The sequence below is a fragment of the Balaenoptera borealis genome (genome assembly GCF_965194805.1).
Source record: "Balaenoptera borealis genome assembly, chromosome: 12".
NCBI classification, from domain to species: Eukaryota; Metazoa; Chordata; class Mammalia; order Artiodactyla; family Balaenopteridae; genus Balaenoptera; species Balaenoptera borealis.
Window position 1 is genome coordinate 54,221,443 of NC_138869.1, and position 23,240 is coordinate 54,244,682.

At 40.6% G+C, this 23,240-nt stretch overlaps 2 protein-coding genes across 29 annotated transcripts in view; one reads left to right on the top strand and one right to left on the bottom strand.

The window, feature by feature from the left end:
- LOC309608524 (uncharacterized protein) overlaps positions 1-23,240 on the top strand; it is a 191,459-nt gene that overhangs the window by 89,494 nt on the left and 78,725 nt on the right. The gene's annotated exons all lie outside the window — the stretch shown is intronic.
- Positions 15,885-23,240, bottom strand: part of ARPP21 (cAMP regulated phosphoprotein 21) — a 166,458-nt gene continuing 159,102 nt past the window's right edge. For all 26 annotated transcript variants that reach the window (XM_082348433.1, XM_082348451.1, XM_082348450.1 and 23 more), the window contains 2 exons: positions 17,864-18,012; positions 15,885-16,699 (listed from right to left, as the gene is read on the bottom strand). In XM_082348433.1, coding sequence (XP_082204559.1) covers positions 16,442-16,699; positions 17,864-18,012 — 407 coding nt within the window. In that variant the 3' untranslated portion in view covers positions 15,885-16,441. The remainder of the gene's footprint in view (positions 16,700-17,863; positions 18,013-23,240) is intronic.

Consider the following 23,240-nt stretch of genomic DNA (forward strand, 5'->3'; position numbering starts at 1 on the left):
CTAGCTATCTATTTTACATCTGATAGTGTATATATCTCCATGCCACTCTCTCACTCCGTCCCAGCTTACCCTTCCCCCTCCCCGTGTCCTCAAGTCCATTCTCTACATCTGCGTATTTGTTCCCTTCCTGTCCCTAGGTTCATCAGAACCATTTTCTTTTTAGATTCCATATATATATGTGTTAGCATATAGTATTTGTTTTTCTCTTTCTGACTTACTTCACTTTCTGTGACTGACTCTAAGTCCATCCACCTCACTACAAATAACTCAATTTCGTTACTTTTTATGGCTGAGTAATACTTCATTGTATATATGTGCCACATGTGCTTTATCCATTCATCTGTCTGTGGACACTTAGGTTGCTTCCATGTACTGGCTATTGTAAATAGTGCTGCAGTGAACATTGTGGTACATGTCTCTTCTTGAACTATGGTTTTCTCAGGGTATATGCCCAGTAGTGGGATTGCTGGGTTGTATGCTAGTTCTATTTTTAGTTTTTTAAGGAACCTCCATACTGTTCTCCATAGTGCCTGTATCAATTTACATTCCCACCAATAGTGAAAGAGTGTTCCCTTTCCTCCACACCCTCTCCAGCATTTATTGTTTGTAGATTTTTTGATAACAGCCCTTCTGATCAGTGTGAAGTGATACCTCATTGTGGTTTTGATTTACATTTCTCTAATGATTAGTGATGTTGAGCATCCTTTCATGTGTTTGTTGGCAATCTGTATGTCTTCTTTGGAGTAATGTCTATTTAGGTATTCCGCCCAGTGTTGGATTGGGTTGTTTGTTTTTTTTGATATTGAGCTGCATGAGCTGCTTGTATATTTTGGAGATTAATCCTTTGTCAGTTGCTTTGTTTGCAAATATTTTCTCCCATTCTGAGGGTTGTCTTTTTGTCTTGTTTATTGTTTCCTTTGCTGTGCAAAAGCTTTTAAGTTTCATTAGGTCTCATTTGTTTATTCCTGTTTTTATTTCCATTTCTCTAGGAGGTGGGTCAAAAAGGATCTTGCTGTGATTTATGTCATAGAGTGTTCTGCCCATGTTTTCCTCTAAGGGTTTTATAGTATCTGGCCTTACATTTAGGTCTTTAATCCATTTTGAGTTTATTTTTGTGTATGGTGTTAGGAAGTGTTCTAATTTCATTCTTCTACATGTATCTGTCCAGTTTTCCCAGCACCACTTATTGAAGAGACTGTCTTTTCTCCATTGTATATTCTTGCCTCCTTTGTCAAAGATAAGGTGACCATATGTGTGTGGGTTTATCTCTGGGCTTTCTATCCTGTTCCACTGATCTATATATCTGTTTTTGTGTCTGTACCATACTGTCTTGATTACTGTAGCTTTGTAGTATAGTCTGAAGTCAAGGAGCCTGATTGCTCCAGGTCAGTTTTTCTTTCTCAAGATTGCTTTGGCTATTCAGGGTCTTTTGTGTTTCCATACAAATTGTGAAATTTTTTGGTCTAGTTCTGTGAAAAATGCCATTGGTAGTTTGATAGAGATTGCATTGAATCTGTAGATTGCTTTGGGTAGTGTAGTCATTTTCACAGTGTTGATTCTTCCAATCCAAAAACGTGGTATATCTCCCCGTCTGTTTGTGTTGTCATTGATTTCTTTCATCAGTGTCTTATGGTTTTCTGCATACAGGTCTTTTGTCTCCTTAGGTAGGTTTATTCCTAGGTATTTTATTCTTTTTGTTGCATTGGTAAATGGGAGCGTTTCCTTAATTTCTCTTTCAGATTTTTCATTGTTGGTGTATAGGAATGCAAGAGATTTCTGTGCATGAATTTTGTATTCTGCTGCTTTACCAAATTCATTGATTAGGTCTAGTAGTTTTCTGGTAGCATCTTTAGGATTCTCTGTATAGCATTATGTCATCTGAAAACAGTGGCAGTTTTGCTTCTTCTTTTCTGAATTGGATTCCTTTTATTTCTTTTTCTTCTCTGATCTCTGTGGCTAAAACTTTCAAAACTATGTTGAATAACAGTGGTGAGAGTGGGCAAGCTTGTCTTGTTCCTGACCTTAGTGGAAATCATTTCAGTTTTTCACCATTGAGAATGATATTGGCTGTGGGTCTGTCATATATGGCCTTTATTATGTTGAGGTAGGGTCCCTCTATACCCACTTTCTGGAGTGGTTCTATCATAAATGATGGGTGTTGAATTTTGTCAAAAGCTTTTTCTGCATCTTTTGAGATGATCATATGGGTTTTTTTGTTTGTTTTTTTCTGTTTTTAAATTTATGTATTTATTTATTTATTTTTGGCTGTGTTGGGTCTTCGTTGCTGTGCACAGGCTTTCTCTAGTTGCGGCAAGTGGGGGCTACTCTTCATTGAGGTGTACGTGCTTCTCATTGTGGTGGCTTCTCTTGTAGTGGAGCACAGGCTTTAGGCACATGGGCTCAGTAGTTGTGGCTCGCGGGCTCTAGAGTGCAGGCTCAGTAGTTGTGGTGCACGGGCTTAGTTGCTCCGCGGCATGTGGGATCTTTCTGGACCAGGGCTTGAACCCGTGTCCCCTGCATTGGCGGGCGGATTCATAACCACTGCGCCACTAGGGAAGTCTGATCATATGGTTTTTATCCTTCAGTTTGTTAATATGGTTTATCACATTGATTGATTTGTGTATATAGAAGAATCCTTGCATTCCTGGGATAAGCCCCACTTGATCATGGTGTATGATCCTTTTAATGTGCTGTTAGATTCTGTTTGCTAGTATTTTGTTGAGGATTTTTGCATCTATGTTCATCAGTGATATTGGCCTGTAGTTTTCTTTCTTTGTGACATCTTTGTCTGGTTTTGGTATCGGGGTGATGTTGGCCTTGTAGAATGCATTTGGGAGTGTTCCTCCTTCTGGTATATTTTGGAAGAGTTTGAGAAGGATAGATGTTAGGTCTTCTCTAAATGTTTGTAGAATTCACCTGTGAAGCCATCTGGTCCTGGGCTTTTGTTTGTTGGAAGAGTTTTCATCACAGTCTCAATTTCAGTGCTTGTGATTGATCTGTTTATATTTTCTGTTTCTTCTTGGTTCTGTCTCGGAAGGTTGTGCTTTTCTAAGAATTTGTCCATTTCTTCCAGGTTGTCCGTTTTACTGGCATATAGCTGCTTGTAGTAATCTCTCATGACCCTTTGTATTTCTGCAGTGTCAGTTATTACTTCTCCTTTTTCATGTCTAATTCAATTGATTTGAGTCCTCTCCCTTTTTTTCTTGATGAGTATGGCTAATGGTTTATCAATTTTATCTTCTTAAAGAACCAGCTTTTAGTTTGATTGATCTTTGCTCTTGTTTCCTTCATTCCTTTTTATTTACTTCTGATCTTATCTTTATGATTTCTTTCCTTCTGCTAACTTTGGGGTTTTTTTGTTCTTCTTTCTCTAATTGCCATAGGTGTAAGGTTAGGTTGTTTATTTGGTGTGTTTCCTGTTTCTTGAGGTAGGATTGTATTGCTATAAACTTCCGTCTTGAACTTCTTTTGCTGTATCCCCTAGGTTTTGGGTCATCGTGTTTTCATTGTCATTTGTTTCTAGGTATTTTCTGATTTCCTCTTTGATTTCTTCAGTGATCTCTTGGTTATTTAGTAGTGTATTGTTTAGCCTCCATGTGTTTGTATTTTTTACAGATTTTTTTCCTGTAATTGATATCTAGTCTCATAGCATTGTGGTCAGAAAAGATACTTGATACAATTTCAATTTTCTTAAATTTACCAAGGCTTGATTTGTGACCCACGATATGATCTATCCTGGAGAATGTTCCATGAGCACTTGAGAAGAAAGTGCATTCTGTCATTTTTGGATGGAATGTCCTATAAATATCAGTTAAGTCCATCTTTTTAAATGTATCTTTTAAAGCTTGTATTTTGTTATTTATTTTCATTTTGGATGATCTGTCCATTGGTGAAAGTGGGGTGTTAAAGTCCCCTACTATGATTGTGTTACTGTCGATTTCCCCTTTTATGGATGTTAGCATTTGCCTTATATATTGAGCTGCTCCTATGTTGGGTGCATAAATATAATTGTTTACAATTGTTATATCTTCTTCTTGGATTGATTCCTTGATCATTATGTAGTGTCCTTCTTTGTCTCTTGTAAAAGTCTTTATTTTAAAGTCTATTTTGTCTGATATGAGAATTACTACACCAGCTTTCTTTTGATTTCCATTTGCATGGAATATCTTTTTCCATCCCCTCACTTTCAGTCTGTATGTGTCTCTAGGTCTGAAGGGGGTCTCTTGTAGACAGCATATATAAGGGTCTTGTTTTTGTAGCCATTCAGCCAGTCTATGTCTTTTGGTTCGAGCATTTAATACATTTACATTTAAGGTAGTTATCAATATGTATGTTGCTATTACCATTTTCTTAATTGTTTTTGGTTTGTTATTGTAGGTCTTTTCCTTCTCTTGTGTTTCCTGCCTAGAGAAGTTCCTTTAGCATTTGTTGTAAAGCTTGTTTGGTGGTGCTGAATTCTCTTCACTTTTGCTTGTCTGTAAAGGTTTTAATTTCTTCATCGAAACTGAATGAGATCCTTGCTGGGTAGAGTAATCTTGGTTGTAGGTTTTTCCCTTTCATCACTTTAAATATATCCTGCCACTCCCTTCTGGCTTGTAGAGTTTCTGCTGAAAGATCAGCTGTTAACCTTATGGGGAATCTCTTGTATGTTATTTGTTGTTTTTCCCTTGCTGCTTTTAATATTTTTTCTTTGTATTTAATTTTTGATAGTTTGATTAATATGTGTCTCTGCCTGTTTCTCCTTGGATTTATCCTGTATGGGAGTCTCTGCACTTCCTGGACTTGATTGACTGTTTCCTTTCCCATATTAGGGAATTTTTCAGCTATAATCTCTTTAAATATTTTCTTAGTCCCTTTCTTTTTCTCTTCTTCTTCTCGGACCCCAATAATTCGAATGTTGGTGCATTTAATGTTGTCCCAGAGGTCTCTAAGACTGTCCTCAATTCTTTTCATTCCTTTTTCTTTATTCTGGTCTGCAGTAGTTATTTCCATTTTATCTTCCAGGTCATTTATCCGTTCTTCTGCCTCAGTTATTCTGCTATTGTTTCCTTCTAGAGAATTTTTAATTTCATTTATTGTGTTGTTCATCATTGTTTGTTTGCTCTTTAATTCTTCTAGATCCTTGTTAAACGTTTCTTGTGTTTTCTCCATTCTATTTCTGAGATTTTGGATCCACTTTGCTAACATTACTCTGAATTCTTTTTCAGGTAGACTGCCTATTTCCTCTTCATTTGTTAGGTGTGGTGGGTTTTTGCCTTGTTCTTTCCTATGCTGTGTGTTTCTCTGTCATCTCATTTTGCTTAATTTACTGTGTTTGGGGTCTCCTTTTCGCAGGCAGCAGGTTCGTAGTTCCCATTGTTTTTGGTGTCTGCTCTCAGTAGGTAAGGTTGGTTCAGGGGTTGTGTAGGCTTCCTGTTGGAGGGGACTGGTGCCTGTGTTCTGGTGAATGAGGCTGGATCTTGTCCTTCTGGTGGGCAGGACAGTGTCCGGTGGTGTGTTTTGGGGTGGCTGTGACCTTATTATGATTTTAGGCAGCCTCTCTGCTAATGGGTCGGGTTGTGTTCCTGTCTTGCTAGTTGTTTGGCATAGGGTATACAGCACTGTAGCTTGCTGGTCGTTGAGTGGAGTTGGGTCTTAGTGTTGAGATGGAGATCTCTGGGAGAGCTTTCAACCTTTGATATTGTGTGGATCAAAGTCCAGGAGGTCTCTGGTGGATCAGTGTTCTGAACTCGGCTCTCCCACCTCAGAGGCACAGGCCTGACACCTGGCCAGAGCACCGAGACCCTGTCAGACACACGGCTCAGAAGAAAAGGGAGAAAAAAAGAAAGAAAGAAAAAAATAAAATAAAGTTATTAAAATAAAAAATTAAAAAATAATTAAAAATAAAATAAAATAATTAAAAAGTAATAAAGAAAAAAAGAAGAGAGCAACCAAACCAAAAAACAAATGCACCAATGATAACAAGGGCTAAAAACTATACTAAAACAAAACTAAAGAAAAAAAATGGACAGACAGAACCCTAGGACAAATGGTAAAAGCAAAGTTATACAGACAAAATCACACAAAGAAGCATACACATACACACTCACAAAAAGAGAAAAAGGAAAAAATATCTATCTATATATATAAAAAAACAAGAGGAAGAGAGCAACCAAATCAATAAAGAAATCTACCAGTGATAATAAACTCTAAATACTAAACTAAGAAAAGCATAAAACCAGAAACCATTCAGTCACATACAGCAAACCCCTAGTCTACAGTTGCTTGCAAAGTCCACCGCCTGAATTTAGGGATGATTCATTGTCTATTCAGGTATTCCACAGTTGCAGGGTACATCAAGTTGATTGTGGAGATTTAATCTGCTGTTCCTGAGGCTGCTGGGAGAAATTTCCCTTTCTCTTCTTTGTTCGCACAGCTCCTGGGGTTCAGCTTTGATTTTGGCCCCGCCTCTGCATTTAGGTCACCCGAGGGCATCTGTTGTTCACTCAGACAGGACGGGGTTAAAGTAGCAGCTGATTAGGGGGCTCTGGCTCACTCAGTCCAGGGGGAGAGAGGGGTGCGGAATGCGGGGCAAGCCTGTGGCAGCAGAGGCCAGCATGACGTTGCACCAGCCTGAGTTGCACCATGTGTTCTCCCGGGGAAGTTGTCCCCGGATCACGGGACCCTGGCAGTGGCGGGCTGCACAGGCTCCCAGGAGGGGAGGTGTGGATAGTGACCTGTGCTTGCACACAGGCTTCTTGGTGGCTGCAGCAGCATCCTTAGCGTTTCATGACCGTCTCTGGTGTCTGCGATGATAGCCATGGCTCGCGCCCGTCTCTGGAGCTTGTTTAGGCGGTGCTCTGAATCCCCTCTCCTTGCGCACCCTGAAACAATGGTCTCTTGCCTCTTAGGCAGGTCCGGAGTTTTTCCCGGACTCCCTCCCAGCTAGCTGTGGCGCACTAGCCCCCTTCAGGCTGTGTTCACGCAGCCAACCCCAGTCCTCTCCCTGGGATCTGACCTCTGAAGCCTGAGCCTCAGCTCCCAGCCCCTACCCGCCCCGGCAGGTGAGCAGACAAGCCTCACGGGCTGGTGAGTGCTGGTCGGCACTGATCCTCTGTGCGGGAATCTCTCCGCTTTGCCCTCTGCACCCCTGTTGCTGTGCTCTCCTCCGCGGCTCCTAAGCTTCCCCTCAGCCACCTCCCGTCTCCACCAGTGCAGGGGCTTCCTAGTGTGTGGAAACTTTTCCTCCTTCACAGCTTCCTCCCACTGGTGCAGGTCCCGTCCCTATTCTTTTGTCTCTGGTTTTCATTTTTTCTTTTGCCCTACCCAGGTACGTGGGGAGTTTCTTGCCTTTTGGGAAGTCTGAGGTCTTCTGCCAGCGTTCAGTAGGTGTTCTGTAGGAGTTGTTCCACATGTAGATGTATTTCTGATGTATTTGTGGGGAGCAAGGTGATCTCCGCGTCTTACTCCTCCGCCATCTTGAAGGTCTCTCAACACTCTCATCTTGTTCCTTCATATTTATTTGATGTTCTTAGCTGTTGACTATTCTACGTGAATTTTAGGGTACACTTCAGAAGTTCCTGAAAAATAGGTTGAAACATTGTTTATAATCAGTTTGAGTTCTTAGTTTAATATGTGGAGAACTGATGTATTAGTCTGCTAGGATGCCATAACAAAATACCTCATATGAGGTGGTTTAAACCAGTGGTCCCCAACCTTTTTGGCACCAGGGACTGGTTTCGTGGAAGACAAGTTTTCCACGGACTGGGAGCAGGGAGGTTCAGGTGGTAATGCCAGCGATGGGGAGCAGCAGAGGAAGCCTCACTCACTTGCCCGCTGCTCACCTCCTCCTGTGTGGCCTGGTTCCTAACAGGCTGCATCCTGGTACCAGTCCATGACCTGGGGGTTGGGGAACCCTGGTTTAAACAACAGAGATTTATTTTCTCACAGTTCTGGAGGCTTCAAGCCCAAGATCAAGATGTCAGCAGGTTTGGTTTCTTCTGATGCGATCACACATATACATATTGTTGGGTAGCATTTGTTAATATTTCATTGCAAATATTTTGCATCTGTTTTCACGAATGAGTTTGACTGTGATTTGACTGTCTTCTGCTTTCCTTGTTTTGTTCTGATTTCATGGTTTTAGCAGACTCGTATGCTATTTTGGGAATGGCCTTTAAAAAAAATCTGTAAGAATGTATATAAGATGGTTTTGTGGGAGTCCCTTGTAAATATTTCTGAGTCTGGTGTTTGGGGATTGGAGTATCTTTTTTTTTTTTTTTTTCAAAAAATTTATTTCTTTATTTGGCTGCGTCGGGTTTTAGTTTAAGCACCTGGGATCTATCTTTAGTTGCAACATGTGAACTCTTAGTTGTGGCATGTGGGACCTAGTTCCCTGACCAGGGAACGAACCTGGGCCCCCTGCACTGGGAGTACAGAGTCTTAGCCACTGGACCACCAGGGAAGTCCCTGGAATATCTTTAACTGTAAATTATTGTAATCTGTTATCATGTTACTCAGGTTTTGCATTTACTTTTTGTCATTCTTGGTAATCAATATTTTGCCAATACGTTATCTAGTTTTAAAACTTATTGGCATAAAGTTGTTCAGAGCATCGACACTTTATTTTGATTTATACTGTGTTTGTAGTTAAGCCCTGTTTTTCCTTTCTAATATTGTTTAATTTTTCTTTCTTTTTTCATCATTCATGCCATCAGAATAATGACATTTTTGTTAGCTTTCCACTCACTTTTATTTATTTATTTATTTATTCTAAGTGGCAGGAATGACCCGCTGTCCATCAAAGGCTTGCGTTTCTTGTTCTTTATTGTAGACTTCATGCTGCTAAGTGGCCCCCCAACCAGGTACACATTTCTCAGACTCTCAATGAAGTGCATCCTTGTGAATAGAGGGATGTGTGTCACTTTTTTTTTTTTTTTAATTGAAGTATAGTTGATTTACAATGTTGTGCCAGTCTCTGCTGTATAGCAAAGTGACTCGGTTATACACATATACATTCTTTTTTTATATTCTTTTCCATTATGGTTTAATCACAGGATATTGTATATAGTTCCCTGTGCTAAACATTAGGACCTTGTTGTTTCTCCATTCTAAATGTAATAGTTTGCATCTACCAATCCCAAACTCTCAGTCCATCCGTCTCCCTCCCTCTCTCCCTCCGTGATGTGTGTCACTTCTCACTCTTCTTATCCACTGGCTGAATGCAGAGGACTTTAGCCATACAGAAGGTTGAATTGTCAAGATGGATGGACTCTGGGTCTCTGTGTGTGGCAGCCATAGGAATGCACCTCTCATATCTCTGACTGTGGGGACTCTGAAAACCATCACTGCCTTTACACCAAGGCAAACACACCGCCCAAGACACTAATGAGCTCAGCAGAGATGCTACGGTAGGCTCACTCCTGAGACATGTGGGTCTCTGACAGAGACTTTGACCTGAGGACCCCCCTGTAGATCTCGATGAAACTTTCTTTAATTGCACTGAATTCTAAGACTTTTCCTCTCTCCTCCACAGAGGCCAGACTTGCATCAAGTCAGATGACTCTGATGGCTTCCTGCAACTCCCTACACATTTTTCCTTACCAAATTTTCCTTCTAAATCTCTAGAAAGTCTAATTCCATCTTGGCATCTGCTTTTCAGAGGCCTGAACTAATTAATACAAGTGGTGCCAAGAGTGGTGTAAGATGCTGTCCTGAGTCCCTTGACACACGGTTCCCTTGCTAAATATTGCCCTGGTGTGATGGGGCAAAGCATCCCTGTGGGGGAAAATGCCCTTGAAGGGATGATGATTCAAGCATATGAAAGACATGAGGAGAAAATACCTGCAAGGCAGTGGAGAGGTAGCTAGAATTATTGCTAAGTTGCATGGACACTCTGCGGAGGGCTAACAAAGAACCAAAGACCATTCACAGTTCAAGTCTTAAGGGTGAGAGCCAGAGGGCCTCTTTGGGAGCACACAAAAAGGCTTCAAGCTTCTGTTGTAGAAGAGGGGACACAGCTGAGCAGGAAACAGCAAACATAAGATCTCACGATTTCAGAGCTCCAGAGACATTGAATGCTCAGCTGAAAAGGTCTGCCGTGCTAAAGTCAGGGCCCTGGTTAAGAAAACCAGAAATCCCGAAACGTGGCATGGGAGCATCTTGATATATGTACCGGGGGGTGTTGGTTCTGCAGGTCCCTCTGAACCTTCAGAGTTCATGGAGGTGGCCTCTCCCCAGTGTTGGGCTGGGAAGCACCGTGAAATCCCTTCTTCCCCTCAGAAGACAGCCTCCCTTCCTCTCCTGGCTGGTAGGCTGGTAACTAGTGTTAAATCCTTACATAAACTGGCTGGAAAATTGCTGGTCCTGATAAGGGAGGAAAGAGATTAAGAAAGGAATAGCAATGATTAGAGAACTGTACAGGCGGGACCCAGAGGTTAGTTTTTGAGGGTGCTTGATCATGGGAGCTAGGATTCAAACGCAAGACTTTGGACATCAGGTAAAGGATGCTTTATCTACCCCCCACGCTGCATGCATAGCAATATGTCTGTGTGAAGGAATAATTGTGTCATGTATCCTCATGGCCAGTAATACTAACTGATTAATGGCCACCAGTTTGAACAGGTCAACCAATTAGTTGCGGGAAGGTTTAAATAAGATTGAAGAGAGAGAGAGAGGTGTGCATGTGTGTAAAATATCCTAGGACACTGACACAGAGTAGTTTTCTAACAAATAGAGCCCTCTAGGTTCTCCTTGCCTTTTCCACTGGTACTCCATTTAGAGCTCTGTCTACATTTTTGCATAAAGAAAAATAAAATACAGACATCATAGTCTCTGGCACCATGCAGATCCTTGCTTGATGGAAGGTAAGCTAGCTGAGCCTGGGAAATCTCGTGAGTATGACACGCAGGCAGAGTAAAGCAATAAATCATAAAACGATCCTCCAGCAGCCTCAGCTGCAAGTGTTTTTTAATCTACTCTCTTTTAAACAACTCTTTTTAATGGTGCCTCACTGTTTCTCCCTTAGGAAATTATTTCATTGTATAATTGCCCTTGCTTCCAGTGAAATTTTTCTTAATGTCTAATTTAAATTGCTGCTTTTCTCTGTCTCAGGCCATTGCTCCCTATTACATTACGATTAAGCACCTTAAGTAACTCTTCTCTCTTTTGAAAAGGATGAAATTGGCTTGTGCATTTCATCTGAAAATGTGGTCTCCTTCTTGTAGACAAAAAAATTTAAACACTTGAAAATGACAGGTGATTGTCTTGTTTCTTAAAAAGAAAAAAAAACAGGTGATTTTCCTGCTCCTGTGTTTTTCATCAGTTTGGAAACAATTCATGGGACAGATATAAGTGACCCAGATGGCATTATATGCTTGGTGTTTCTTCCAGTCACCCCATGATAGGATGGTATGCACATTCGTTTCTTCAAGGAAATGTGAATCCTGTATGAGCTGAGGTATTTTATACAAAAGGGGGGTGATGTAAGTGCCCAGACAGAGGTCCTACTGACTTAATTGCTGGAGAACCCAGAAGAGTCAGCTGCAAACTCTGTACGCAAAGGAATCGAATTACAAGAAGGGGGGTTGTTTTATGATAGCATTACGGCAATGCAAACAGCAATGGTTTCCAAGCTATTAATACAATGAAAACTTTGGGGGTACAGAGAGCGCAGTAAGGCCCTAAGTTGCCCCCACATTTAACCAGATCTGTTTTCTTGGGCCATTCTTATGGGGACGCTGGATCTTTTAGCAAGAAACATGATTCAGAACTTCAAATAGGCTGCCCTACTTTTTTTTTTTTTGGCTGCTTTGGGTCTTTGTTGCTGCGCACGGGCTTTCTCTAGTTGTGGCGAGCGGGGGCTACTCTTCATTGCGGTGCGCAGGCTTCTCATTGCAGTGGTTTCTCTTGTTGCAGAGCATGGGCTCTAGGCACGTGGGCTTCAGTAGTTGCAGCATGCGGGCTCAGTAGTTGCAGCACACAGGCCCTAGAGCACGCAGGCTTCAGTAGTTGCGGCATGTGGGCTCAGTAGTTGTGGCATGCAGGCTCAGTACTTGCGGCTTGTGGACTCTAGAGCGCAGGCTCAGTAGTTGTGGTGCATGGGCTTAGTTGCTCTGCGGCATGTGGGATCTTCCAGCACCAGGGATTGAACCCGTGTCCCCTGCATTGGCAGGCGGATTCTTAACCACTGCGCCACCAGGGAAGTCCCAGCGGCCGTACTTTTAATTCCAGAATCTCTATACTATGCCTCATCTTCTCCCCTGCACCCCTGCATGTCTCCCCCATCCTCTGTATATACCAGACACCAAAGGAGTGAAGTCTTGAACATTCAAAAAGCGACTCTCTTCTGACAGGATGCTGAATCGGTCGGACCGGTGCATCAGTGGCACACACATTATCATAAGTGCCTGCTGGGTTTGCTCCTTGACTGTCCATCGAATCCGGTTTCAGGGCTCACCCCCTTCAGATTTACGTCTCCTCCTATTTGCTCAGTATCTGACCTCTTCCTTCTCCTTCTATGACAATACTGAGAGTAATACGGAATAAGGCAGTAAAACAAATCAAATAACGAACCCTAATTTCAAAGCATTCCCTGAGCTGCTGCAGTCAGGGAGCTGGTTATTATTGTCTGAGAGGAAGCAACCTCATGCCCAGTAGAAGACTCGGTTCTCTGTTAGGACATCGATCAGAAAATGATTTTCCTCTTCAGAAGAATAGTATCAGATGCCTCTCACCCCCACTGTGTACACAATGCCGAGAGGAGTAGAGAGCCCAGCTCCAAGAGTGAAAAGCTCTTGCCACACATAATAGTGGCAGATCTTTTGGGGGGAGAAGACTGGAGGTTACAAAACTTCACAGAAGGCAAGTGATAAAGATTTGAACTTGAAACAAACACTACAGCTGAGAACTATTGGAAAACAGTGTCAAAGCCCTAAAGAGAACAACTTTCTCAGTAAAGAGGGTTTTGGACAGAATAGTATGGGAAGAAGCAAAGATTTCTGGTCTTGTGTAGAAGAAGTGGCATCCAGCAAAGTACAGAAAACAAAAAATGTTTTGTGAGTCAGAATGGATAAAGGTCTCACCATTTTTTTTTTTTAAACAAGAGGGACTAGGTAGTTAATATCCGATTTCATTGCGTATTGGGTATTGGTACAGAATATGTCGTGATGGAGACTTGGCAGCCCTCCTGTGCTGTCTCCATGTTCTGTTCGGTCTCATTTGTTTTATCCTGACGGGTTATAGGAGCTGTGCCTTGTGATGCAGCTTAAGACAGGGCACTTATATACAGAAGTTTCTGTCCAAGAGGGAAAAAGAAAATACATGCCGCTAAAGCTTTGCTGCACATAAAATAGAATTGCTAAGAGTTAGGAGCTAGAACTGCTTTGTCCTTCCATCCTTTCTTGTGAAGCTGCTCTGGCTCAGAGGTACCCCACTTACTTTGTTATGATGATTTACGACTTTATCTAAATCCTCCAACTATACTTATAATTAATGACATAAATCCATTTCCATAATGTTATATAACACACTGTCTTATCCTACCCCACCTCCTGGGGAACGATATTAAAACAATAAAATAATTATGGCTGAAATTCATCGGTATCTTAGTTAGCACATTTAGTTACAACTATCACAGAATAACCAAATGTATGATAAAACTTACAAGAATAAATCTATGGGTGTGAAATTTATTTGCACTTTTATTTTAAATTGTGCCACATAATTAGGATATAATCAAGTATGCAATAAAAGTTTGCTGAATAAATGAATGCATGTCACTTGTGTTCTCTTTTACATTCACATGGAGGATCACTAGGGATGACTGTGTATATTCGTATATTTGCATATGTACATATCCATATGTATGTATCCATATAAGTTTATAGACATATATGTAATATGTATTTTCAAAATGTGATTGTAATAAAATTTTAACTAATGTGAAAAAAACGGAATGTTCTCCTGAAGGTAAATTAAATTCTGGAAGTGCTTCACTAATAAAACTGTCTTTCTACACCAGCAGTCCCCGACCTTTTTGGCCCCAGGGACCAGTTTCGTGGAAGACAGTTTTTCCACGGATGTGGGTGTGGGGCTGGGGGGGATGGTCAGGCGGTAGTGAGGGCAATGGGGAGCCTCCTGCTGTGTGGCCCGGGTTCCTAACAGGCTGCGGACCGGTAGGGTTGGGGACCCGCGCTCTACACAACCACCGTGAATATTCAAATGTAAAAAGACAGTAAGCATAACATGAGATTAGGAATAAGGTAATGCTGGATGCAAATATTTAGTGAAAGTAAGGAAGATGTCTCAGCTGGAAGCAGTAACCTAAGGGATTTATGCAATAAAGTCAAATGTCTAAATATGAAAGAGTGTAACACATTTGGAGAAGAATGGCCAACAAGAAAGAAGGTCTGTCTTTATTCTTATTAGCATGACGTATGTTTCAAATCCATGGGAAAGAAAGCTCAATAATTCTAAGAATCATTAAAGAAATGCTCAGAGTTTCTCAGAATTGTATGAAAAGAAAATAAACATTCAGACTCATATTTGGATCCTTGAGTTTGGGATCACTGCCAAGATCAGAGGGCTACATGGTGAATATATTTAAAAATGAATCTATATTGGTCAGCCCCCTCCTTCTATTAGGGGAAGATATTAATTAGGGAAACACATAGCTTCTTCTCAGAGCAGCTCTTGTTTTAAAAGCTACTCAGCCTATTGGTTTAATGGCTCAATTAAAAAAAATGCAACATCCTCTTTTTATAGTGTTTTTCATACGGTTTACTTATTATGAAGAAATCAGGAGACTGAGATTTGGGAAAATGGGACAGACTTTTCACAAGGAATAAAACTAATGATAGTATGTGTAAAAAATCCCCTTTAAAGGAAAAATAAAACAATAGTGTAAAATTAAGGAATGGTAATCTGGTAGGTTGAGTTTTTAACTAGCTGCCTAACTCTATCTCCAGCTAAACAACATGAACAGGGAAAAATCTAATATAGAGAATGTGATAATATGAAAAACAATGGCAATTATCCAGATATACTTTCCAAATCCTTCTCATTGGTAATAATGGTTTTTAGGTAGAGCGTATAAAATACAAAACTGTTAGTCATTGTACTGCCATAGCAAAGTGAAAGCTATGGGGTTTTGGTCCCTCATTAAATATCTCCTGGAAGGGCCAAAGATGGTATACAGAGTTCTGATATTATTTTTCAAAGGTTGTCATAAATCAGTCTTACCTGCAGAATCTATAGGGAGTTAAACATTTTGGGATTAGACAGGAACAGCCTTCTTCTAATTTTCTTTCTTTTTTTTTTGTGAATGTTCTGAGTATTTGTAAACAAATTGCAATATTTTGCCTTGTTTTAAATTATTAGGACAAACAGCACCTTTGAGATACTGACCTACTGTCAATATTAGTGGTACGTTACATTGTGTGACCCAGTATAATGGGTGAATTAGACTGCGCCTCTTTTAATCTCCCTCTAAGCAAAGATACCTTGTTTTCCAGGTAGATGACGGAATTTGAATGGAGGTGGATCAGGGTTTGGTATAGAGTTTGGTGTAGAGCTGTTGTTACCAAGGATACTCAGGTTTTCCTAGTTGCTGAAGTATAGCTGCATGCATTCAATGGGCCTAAAACTAAAAGCAAGGTACACATTTCAAAAATGTGAAGTCAATGAACAGATGAGATGATGTCGCCTGATTTTCAGGACCCCTGTAGTATTCATGACAAGAAACTACAGTTGGCTCAGTGTTTGCCTACGAAGGTGATGCCAGTTCATCTACAAACACCTGGAACATCTTTCTTTTCTGTGCATTGTTCATGAAATAGTGCTCAAAAGGGGTAACAGTGACACATAAGGCAACATATATTGGAACAGAGAGTGAAGCAAACTGGTGGTAAAAACATGACCTTCCTCCATAAGGTCAAATAGTTTTATTTTGATTAAACACTACAATACAGTATATATCCATTAAAAAAAGAAAACTCTATAGTGTATATAAATTATTCCTTCCATTCATCAATTCTTTTCCATTACAGCTTTGGTACAATGTGATTTCAGTATATAATTTTTAAATACTTTTAGCATCACAAAGTAAGTCAACACAAAGTACAAAACTAATAATCCAAATTAGGGATATTATCATCTACACAGTGGTATTCAGTGGTAGGAGAAAATCTTACCTTGATGAATTCATGTCACTAGCTAAGCTAGAAAGGCATACCTAGCAGACATGACGGAAATATGCACCATTAACCAGCTAATGTGTGGATTAGTCTCTGTTTTTTTTTTGTTTGTTTTTTTGTTTTGTTTTGTTTTGTTTTTTACAGAATACCAGCAGCAGTCATTTGGGTGTTGAGTGAATACTTAAGTCCTCAGTGAGTTTTCGCACCTTGCTCCTCCTCCCTTAAAGGCCATGAGTAGCATCTGAAGACATGCACCGTGGCCAGAGTGCTCAGAACTTGACCTGCCACCCAGCATTGCTCATACTGGCACAGTTGGTCCTGCAGCTGGCTGACATCACGGGGACAGTGCTGGAGGGACAGTGAGGGCCCATCAGCCTAAGGTTGTTCTGAGGGGTCGGCGGTGTGACGTTACAGTACACAGGAATTCCAGTGGCTGGGAGGGACCCTTGGCCTGCCTGGTTAGGTAGCATGATTGGCTGTTGGTATGACTGCTGGGGCAGTCCTTGAGAACCCTGGGTCATTGGCACCTGTAGGAAGACACAAGATAGAAGCCTGTATGAAGAGGTTATTTTGGGGTGTCCCATGAGTTACAGTGGTGTCATCAAAAACAGTCATGCTTTTAGGTTCGAATCCCAGCTCTCCCTTTTATCAGCTGTTTCACATTGGGCAAGTCACTTAACCTCTCTGATTCTCTGAGTCCATCTGTATAATGTAACCTCCTTCAAAGTGCCCCTGAAAGGACTGCAGGGGTGTACAGCTCTTGGGACACATCTGGCTAGAAGTACATGCTCAGAAGATGTTAGTTCTGAGCCTCCTTCCTTCCTCTCTCCTGGCCCTCCAGTGACTGCCATCTGGACCTCCCACTCCGGATTTCTCTCAGTTTTGAAAAGCCACGCTCCCATTCCGGTTTTATGCAAAGTGGTCTGGAGCCATCGATAGTAAAAGGGGATTGTGTCCCAGGAACCAGCTCACTCTCAACCTGCAGCTTTAGAGAACATCTCCTATTCAGTTGGAGGTAGAAACTGATGCAGTGTGAACAAGGATTGTCAGGGCAGGAGGACCGAGGATAAGTTCTCCAGGGCCAGAAGTACCTGATGCAGCTAAATTTAATGACTAAAGTGTTTCATCAACCCTTCACTACCCCCTGCCCCCTGCCAGGGTATTTCAGGATATACATTACAGAAGGGGGCATGACACTTTTTAAATACCCAGTGTGGGTTTAGTCTGGAAAATGCAGCTGTCAGCTCCAATAAATGCCCTTTAAATGAATCTGAGATGCCATTTTAAAATCCCTTATAAGATAAATTTGTGGTGAAATGAAGTTTCTTTGGGTGTGACCAAAAACAAATGAAAATTTGCTGTGAGGACTTTCTCCCAGTAACTACAATTTCAACAGAATGCCCGAAGGTCTTCATGAATAGAACTTTAGACTAAAGAATTTTCTTCCATGAATAGAAAGTTTATATGGAATCACACTTAGCAGGGCATTCAAAAGCCACAGTAGTTACAGAAGTATACATTTCCCATTTTCTGCTTGTCTATTATAATCTTGACTCAAAATCAACCGTCAACACTGGCTGGGCCTAGCACCTACCACCCAGCCAACCACCCGATATGCGGACATACCCACAGCCTGTACTTAGGCAAATTCTGCTTTATAAAACACAATTTTCCGAGTTACTGATATGCACCTGATAATTAGACATGGTTGGGTAGGAGAGCATCACGCTTTGCACTGGAGTTCCCTGTTGGCTGGCCATCATGCCCTGACTCTGAGGTGGCTGCTGCACCCCCATGAGGCCTTGGAACCCCTGTTGACCAGACAAGACCGGCTGGTAACCTGTGAAGAAAAAACACCTTTTGAACTGGTTGTACCAAGAAGAACAATGATGATCTTGTACGGGATGAGAGCACTTCTTCACCAGGCAACCTGCAGACCTTTCAACCTCTGTATCAGGAGTGTGTAATTCCTAACAATACATGTCTTGCTTCTTAGGGTGGACAAGGGTATGACCCCAAAACTTTCACTGATACTTCCATCCTTAAGAGTGGTCCAATGAGCGGGTTGTGACACTGGTAAATTCTTCATGATGCAAGGACGGGAACCTGTATTGACATTGGTTGACTGCTGTAAATTAAACCTTTCAGGTTTATCTTTCACTTTAGTTTCAGTGATATTTGGAGAAGTCACACATTATCAAGTTTTTTCCTAGTTAATTTGATTCATTCTCTTACCCTCTCGCTTTTCTGCATTACCTCACTTCACACAGAGATCACCAAACAGCCCGTTAACTTAGGATGCATTCTGTTTTCCATACCCTAGTGAACAAAATGACTCCCTACTCTACACAATTCAACGTTCATTGACTTAGACAAAAGGCAACAACAGCAGGTGTGTCATGCTTTTATTCTGTTCCACCACTAGCTCCCAAGAGAACGTTCTGGCAAAACACTCCCATAAGGGTTCATGTACATATCATAGATAATACAGAATACAACACGTAAAGAATGTATGTGTTTATGACCTTCTGGATGGGTCAGTTGGTAGGTTTTCTTTTCCTTCTTTTTTAAGTGGACCAGGATTTATTCTAATTATCTTAACCCCTACTATAAGATGTGGTTTAAAATGCATTCTTAAAAGAAGGCTGTGAACTGTTCTTACAAATATTGGGAAGAAAGTTGTGATGTAGGTGAAAATGACATGGTGATAGAGAAATAAAACAGATTTACTTCATGCTGTAAAATAAGGTCCTTCCAGAGCTCATACTATTAACTGTACTGAGTGCCTGGAAATCAGTGGAACTGCTGATTCCCTGCGAGAAAGTTTTTACAATCCTAGATTTTCTTAATGCTAACACTAAGTTTTACAACCAGATTTAAAAAATTGAAACAAAGGGTAAAAGATTCCTAATCAATCCACATTGTTTATACATAGACCTTGTTTTGAGTGCATGTGAGAGTTTTAACTGAGAAAGGGTAAAATTACATAAAGACTATAATGTGATTTTAAACACACAATACTTCGCTATCCTTTGCTCTGCAAAAATGTGTTTTCACTCATCTTAGAAATACTGTGGAAACGTGTCTTGCAGATAGTCACTGAGTTAGAGATAAACTCTATTCATCTAAGGAGATGGAAATAAGGTGTGGTCAGTTTGGAACACCCGAGAGAGCAAACTTGGGGATGCGCCGAGTTGGGAGGCCTGGACTGTGCCTGCATTGATTGGTAAGTGGAGCAGGTGTGTAACCTGGAAAGTTATCCTTTGACCTCCTTTATGTGTCCCACTTTTTTCATGTTCACGTTACTCTCCCTACTCCACTGTCATAGTAGTTTTCCTTACTAGGTTATTTTACATTCTTGCAAAGACACCGCATATTAAGAATGTAATTAAGGGTCCTGACCACCTTTCCTCCAGTTACGTTGTGTCGGTGGTAACACAGTCAAAGCCTCCCTTACATATGCTTTGCGGGTCTAATTGATACCAGTAACCTCAGCTGAGAGGGTGTATACAATATGGCAAAGTGTTTGCAGTTTATACAGTATGGAAAAGTCATCAGACTGGGGAACAAGAAATGTGACTTAAGGCCATGTCATGGCCCTTACTACCTCCCAGAATGCCTCATATGCAGGGAGAAATTTAACATTAATTGTAAAAAACTGTTTTCTATGGTTTCCCATTGTCTAGATCTACCACTCTTATTCATATACCTGTTGGCCCTAAAAAAATTCTGTTGCTGTTTTACTATTATTATGACATGACTCCTAGCCACATCAAATTCACTGTCAAATGAATTGTTGTATATGTTAAAAAAATAACCTGGCATAATTATAGAAAATTCATGACCACAGCCTTCCTTACCATTTCCTAGTTCTATAACCAAGAGCAGGCAATGTGAACACACTTGCAAGTCCGTGTAATGGTGCCTTATTTCTGGCTGAAGATTCAAAGTACAGGTTGAAAATGAGAGAAATGTCTTCTAAAAATCTGACTTATATTTGGTCTTCTGGTGAAAGCCCAGTTGGCCTCAATGGTCCTGTTGCAGAATACACATGGCTATTATGTAAACAAAAAGAGGAGAGGAAAGGAGGGGAGAGGGGAGGGCAGGAGAGGTCCCGTGGCCTTGCGTCTAAAGATGGTGTATTTGCTCATTGAATCGTTCCATCCTTTCACCGAGTCATCTTCAAAATGACTCTGTTTCACAGAGTCTGTTCAAAAATAAATTGAGGTGGCCTATGAAAGATTCATTTATTACATCAGCTCTATAAACCAAAATTGGGGTGAAAGGAAAAATAAGTCTGATGATAACAGAGCTGTTAAGACATACAGAAAACAGAATGTCTTGGTAGAAAGGGGAAGCAACTGTCAAATAATATTCAAGGAGAGAAAAAGAGTGAGGAGGTTGGGTGGCCTCGTCCCAGTAAAGGTGCACGGCCCGGGAGGGTGTGATTCATCTTTGCTGAGCACACAGATGCAGGGACACTGCGATGTCGCCCTCCCCAAGCCCCCTCTGCCTGATGATTTGTGAACTTTAATATTCAGTCATGCATAGCAATGGGCTACCAGCTGTGCACTGGGATTCCCACAGTAAACACACTTAAGGCAAATAAAGATTTATGTGGGGAGCGAATCATGCCATACAATTTCCAAATGAAAACTTAAGTGTAAGGAAAGCCCAATTTATATTCATGAACCCCATTCATTTCTCAATTCGCTCTCCAGGCAAGAAATTTACACCTGGAATGGTTTAATTGGAGGGCCCCATTTCTTTACCTGATGCTACAGAAGGTAGGCAGCAGAATGGTCCTTGAGACAGGAGGCTATTTGGAATGTGAATCTGAGCTCCGGTCCGGGAATAGACAAATAGAAATGTGATAGCAGTGACCTAAGCACGAACTAACAGGGTCTACCGGGGACACAGCTCGCCTGAAGGCGGAGGTGGCAGTGCTGGCTGGTGGCAACCTGCTTATCTTGTCTATTCAAATGAGAAATGTGTTCCAGTTTGTCAATTCTTAGCTGTGAAATGATCAGTTTTTCATATTTATTGAGGATTAGTAGATAGAATGCATCTGACAAAACAGAAATAGCAAAAGTAACTGCCCTGTAGGCTTGCTATGGTGATCATAAAGACATTAGCTATTTTTATTATTCCTTTTTCAGTTGAGATTAATTCAGTTTTCAAGTCACATGCATCATTTATTTTCTGAAGGTAAAAAGGTTAGGAAAGGACAAATGCCTCCTAGCAAATAAATGAGTACCCTCTACTAAGATGGAGGAGTTATAACACTTAAAATGTCTGGAGCTTACAAATCTGAAAATTTAATATTGTTTTGACTAAAATACAGCAGTTATTGAATACTATTTGTAGTCAGAGGATAATTCATTAATATTCTGTCAAGGAAACATTTCGCTGGATGTAGCATATTTATGAAAAATCAGAATGTTAATTGGGATTACAATTTAGGAATTATAAATTGCATGATTGTGACTGACATTATTTTAACTCTTATTTGAATACACTGTTACAGAGCCAACATTTTGGAAATGAATGAATGACAAAGTCGTAACCTGTATTTTCAGGGTTTTGATTCCCTGGCTGTTGTTGGTTATAAAGGTTGACGATGAGGAAGGGTGTAGTTAAGAGGGCAAATATCTACAGAGCAAAGTAACTGAGAAGCTAGACAGTTCTCATCACCTCCCCAAACCCACCCAAGCAGTGTAATTTTCCTGTTGGGTTTATTAAGTATTCTTAATATGGTAGAATGCCTTTTCAAATGATTAAAGTTAATAATCTGCTTAATAGAAAATATGACTTATCTTGGATGAACCAACATACACACATTTCTCCAGGTTTCTAAGGAACCAGCTAGCTGATTCTGAATTCAAATTCTGTTCTTTGTACATGGTATTGAGATGGAATTACAGTAGTTCAGTTGTGGCACGGCTGGCGAAGACTATGAAAAAGAAAAAAAATGCTTATCCAGGGCTGGCTTGTCCCTTTGCCGAATTTTTATAGTTCATGCATTGCACACACCACTGCCTAATACCTGCCCGGTTCGGTTTCTTGGTTTCCTATCAATTCCTCTACACTTTCATCTTCTTTAAAGATTTTCCATTTTAAAGGAGCTAACAAGCTATATTTGTTGATCACTTACTCCGATCCAAGCAGTAAATTGAGCACTTTTACTTTATTGTCACAAGAATCCTGGGAGGCAGTGTTATTAAACTCCTTTTACAAGAGAGACAACTGTGATTTCGATGTAGACATTGTCAGGGTCAGACAGCTAGTAGGAGGGAAAGCTAGAATTTAAGTTGTGGTTTTCTCACTTGTGCATTCCTGCTTTTACTCCCTAAATTGTAGAACTATTTATTATACATTCTTCCAACTTTCATACCTTAACATAAATCCCCTTAGCATGGCAGGTACTCAATGGCTATTCATTGCATTAATTGTTTTCTCAATAGTTAAAACAAGTAAAGAGGACAAGAGTTATGATCCATAGTCTGTTGAACAAGATCTTGCTGATAGCAAAGGAAAAAAATCAAAGGTAAAGCATAATTGTCTGACAGAATCAACTCAGACCACGTAATAACGTTTTAAAGGTTTGTTACTCAGATACTGGGACACTAGACAGGCAGTCAGGTTGGAGTAGCGTCAAATGGATTCTAGTCCCTTCATTTACTTAATTAGTTTCTAATCAGTGGAAACTACAGTTTTCAATTACTAAGACCATTTCAAATAACGCCTCTCCTCACAATCTTTGAAGACTCTGTATATTTATTTACTCTGGATTGTTTTCTCAAAATATAAGGTAAAAATAACTTATTTGCACATTAAGTGTAACATCAGTTCTGTTATTTGACTGCACCAGGCAACTTGCTGTCCCTAGGAAAGTCACTTGACCTTTGGAAACAAAAATAGTATCTGTAGTACTTGAAAGATAAAAGTGGGTAAGAGAAAGAAGATACACAGAAACTCTGCGAAACAGCCTAGGATGTCAGAGAAATCAAAATCCCCCAGGCCACTTAGAGGCGGCTGTACTCTCGGAGTTTATAGACTGCTCTCATC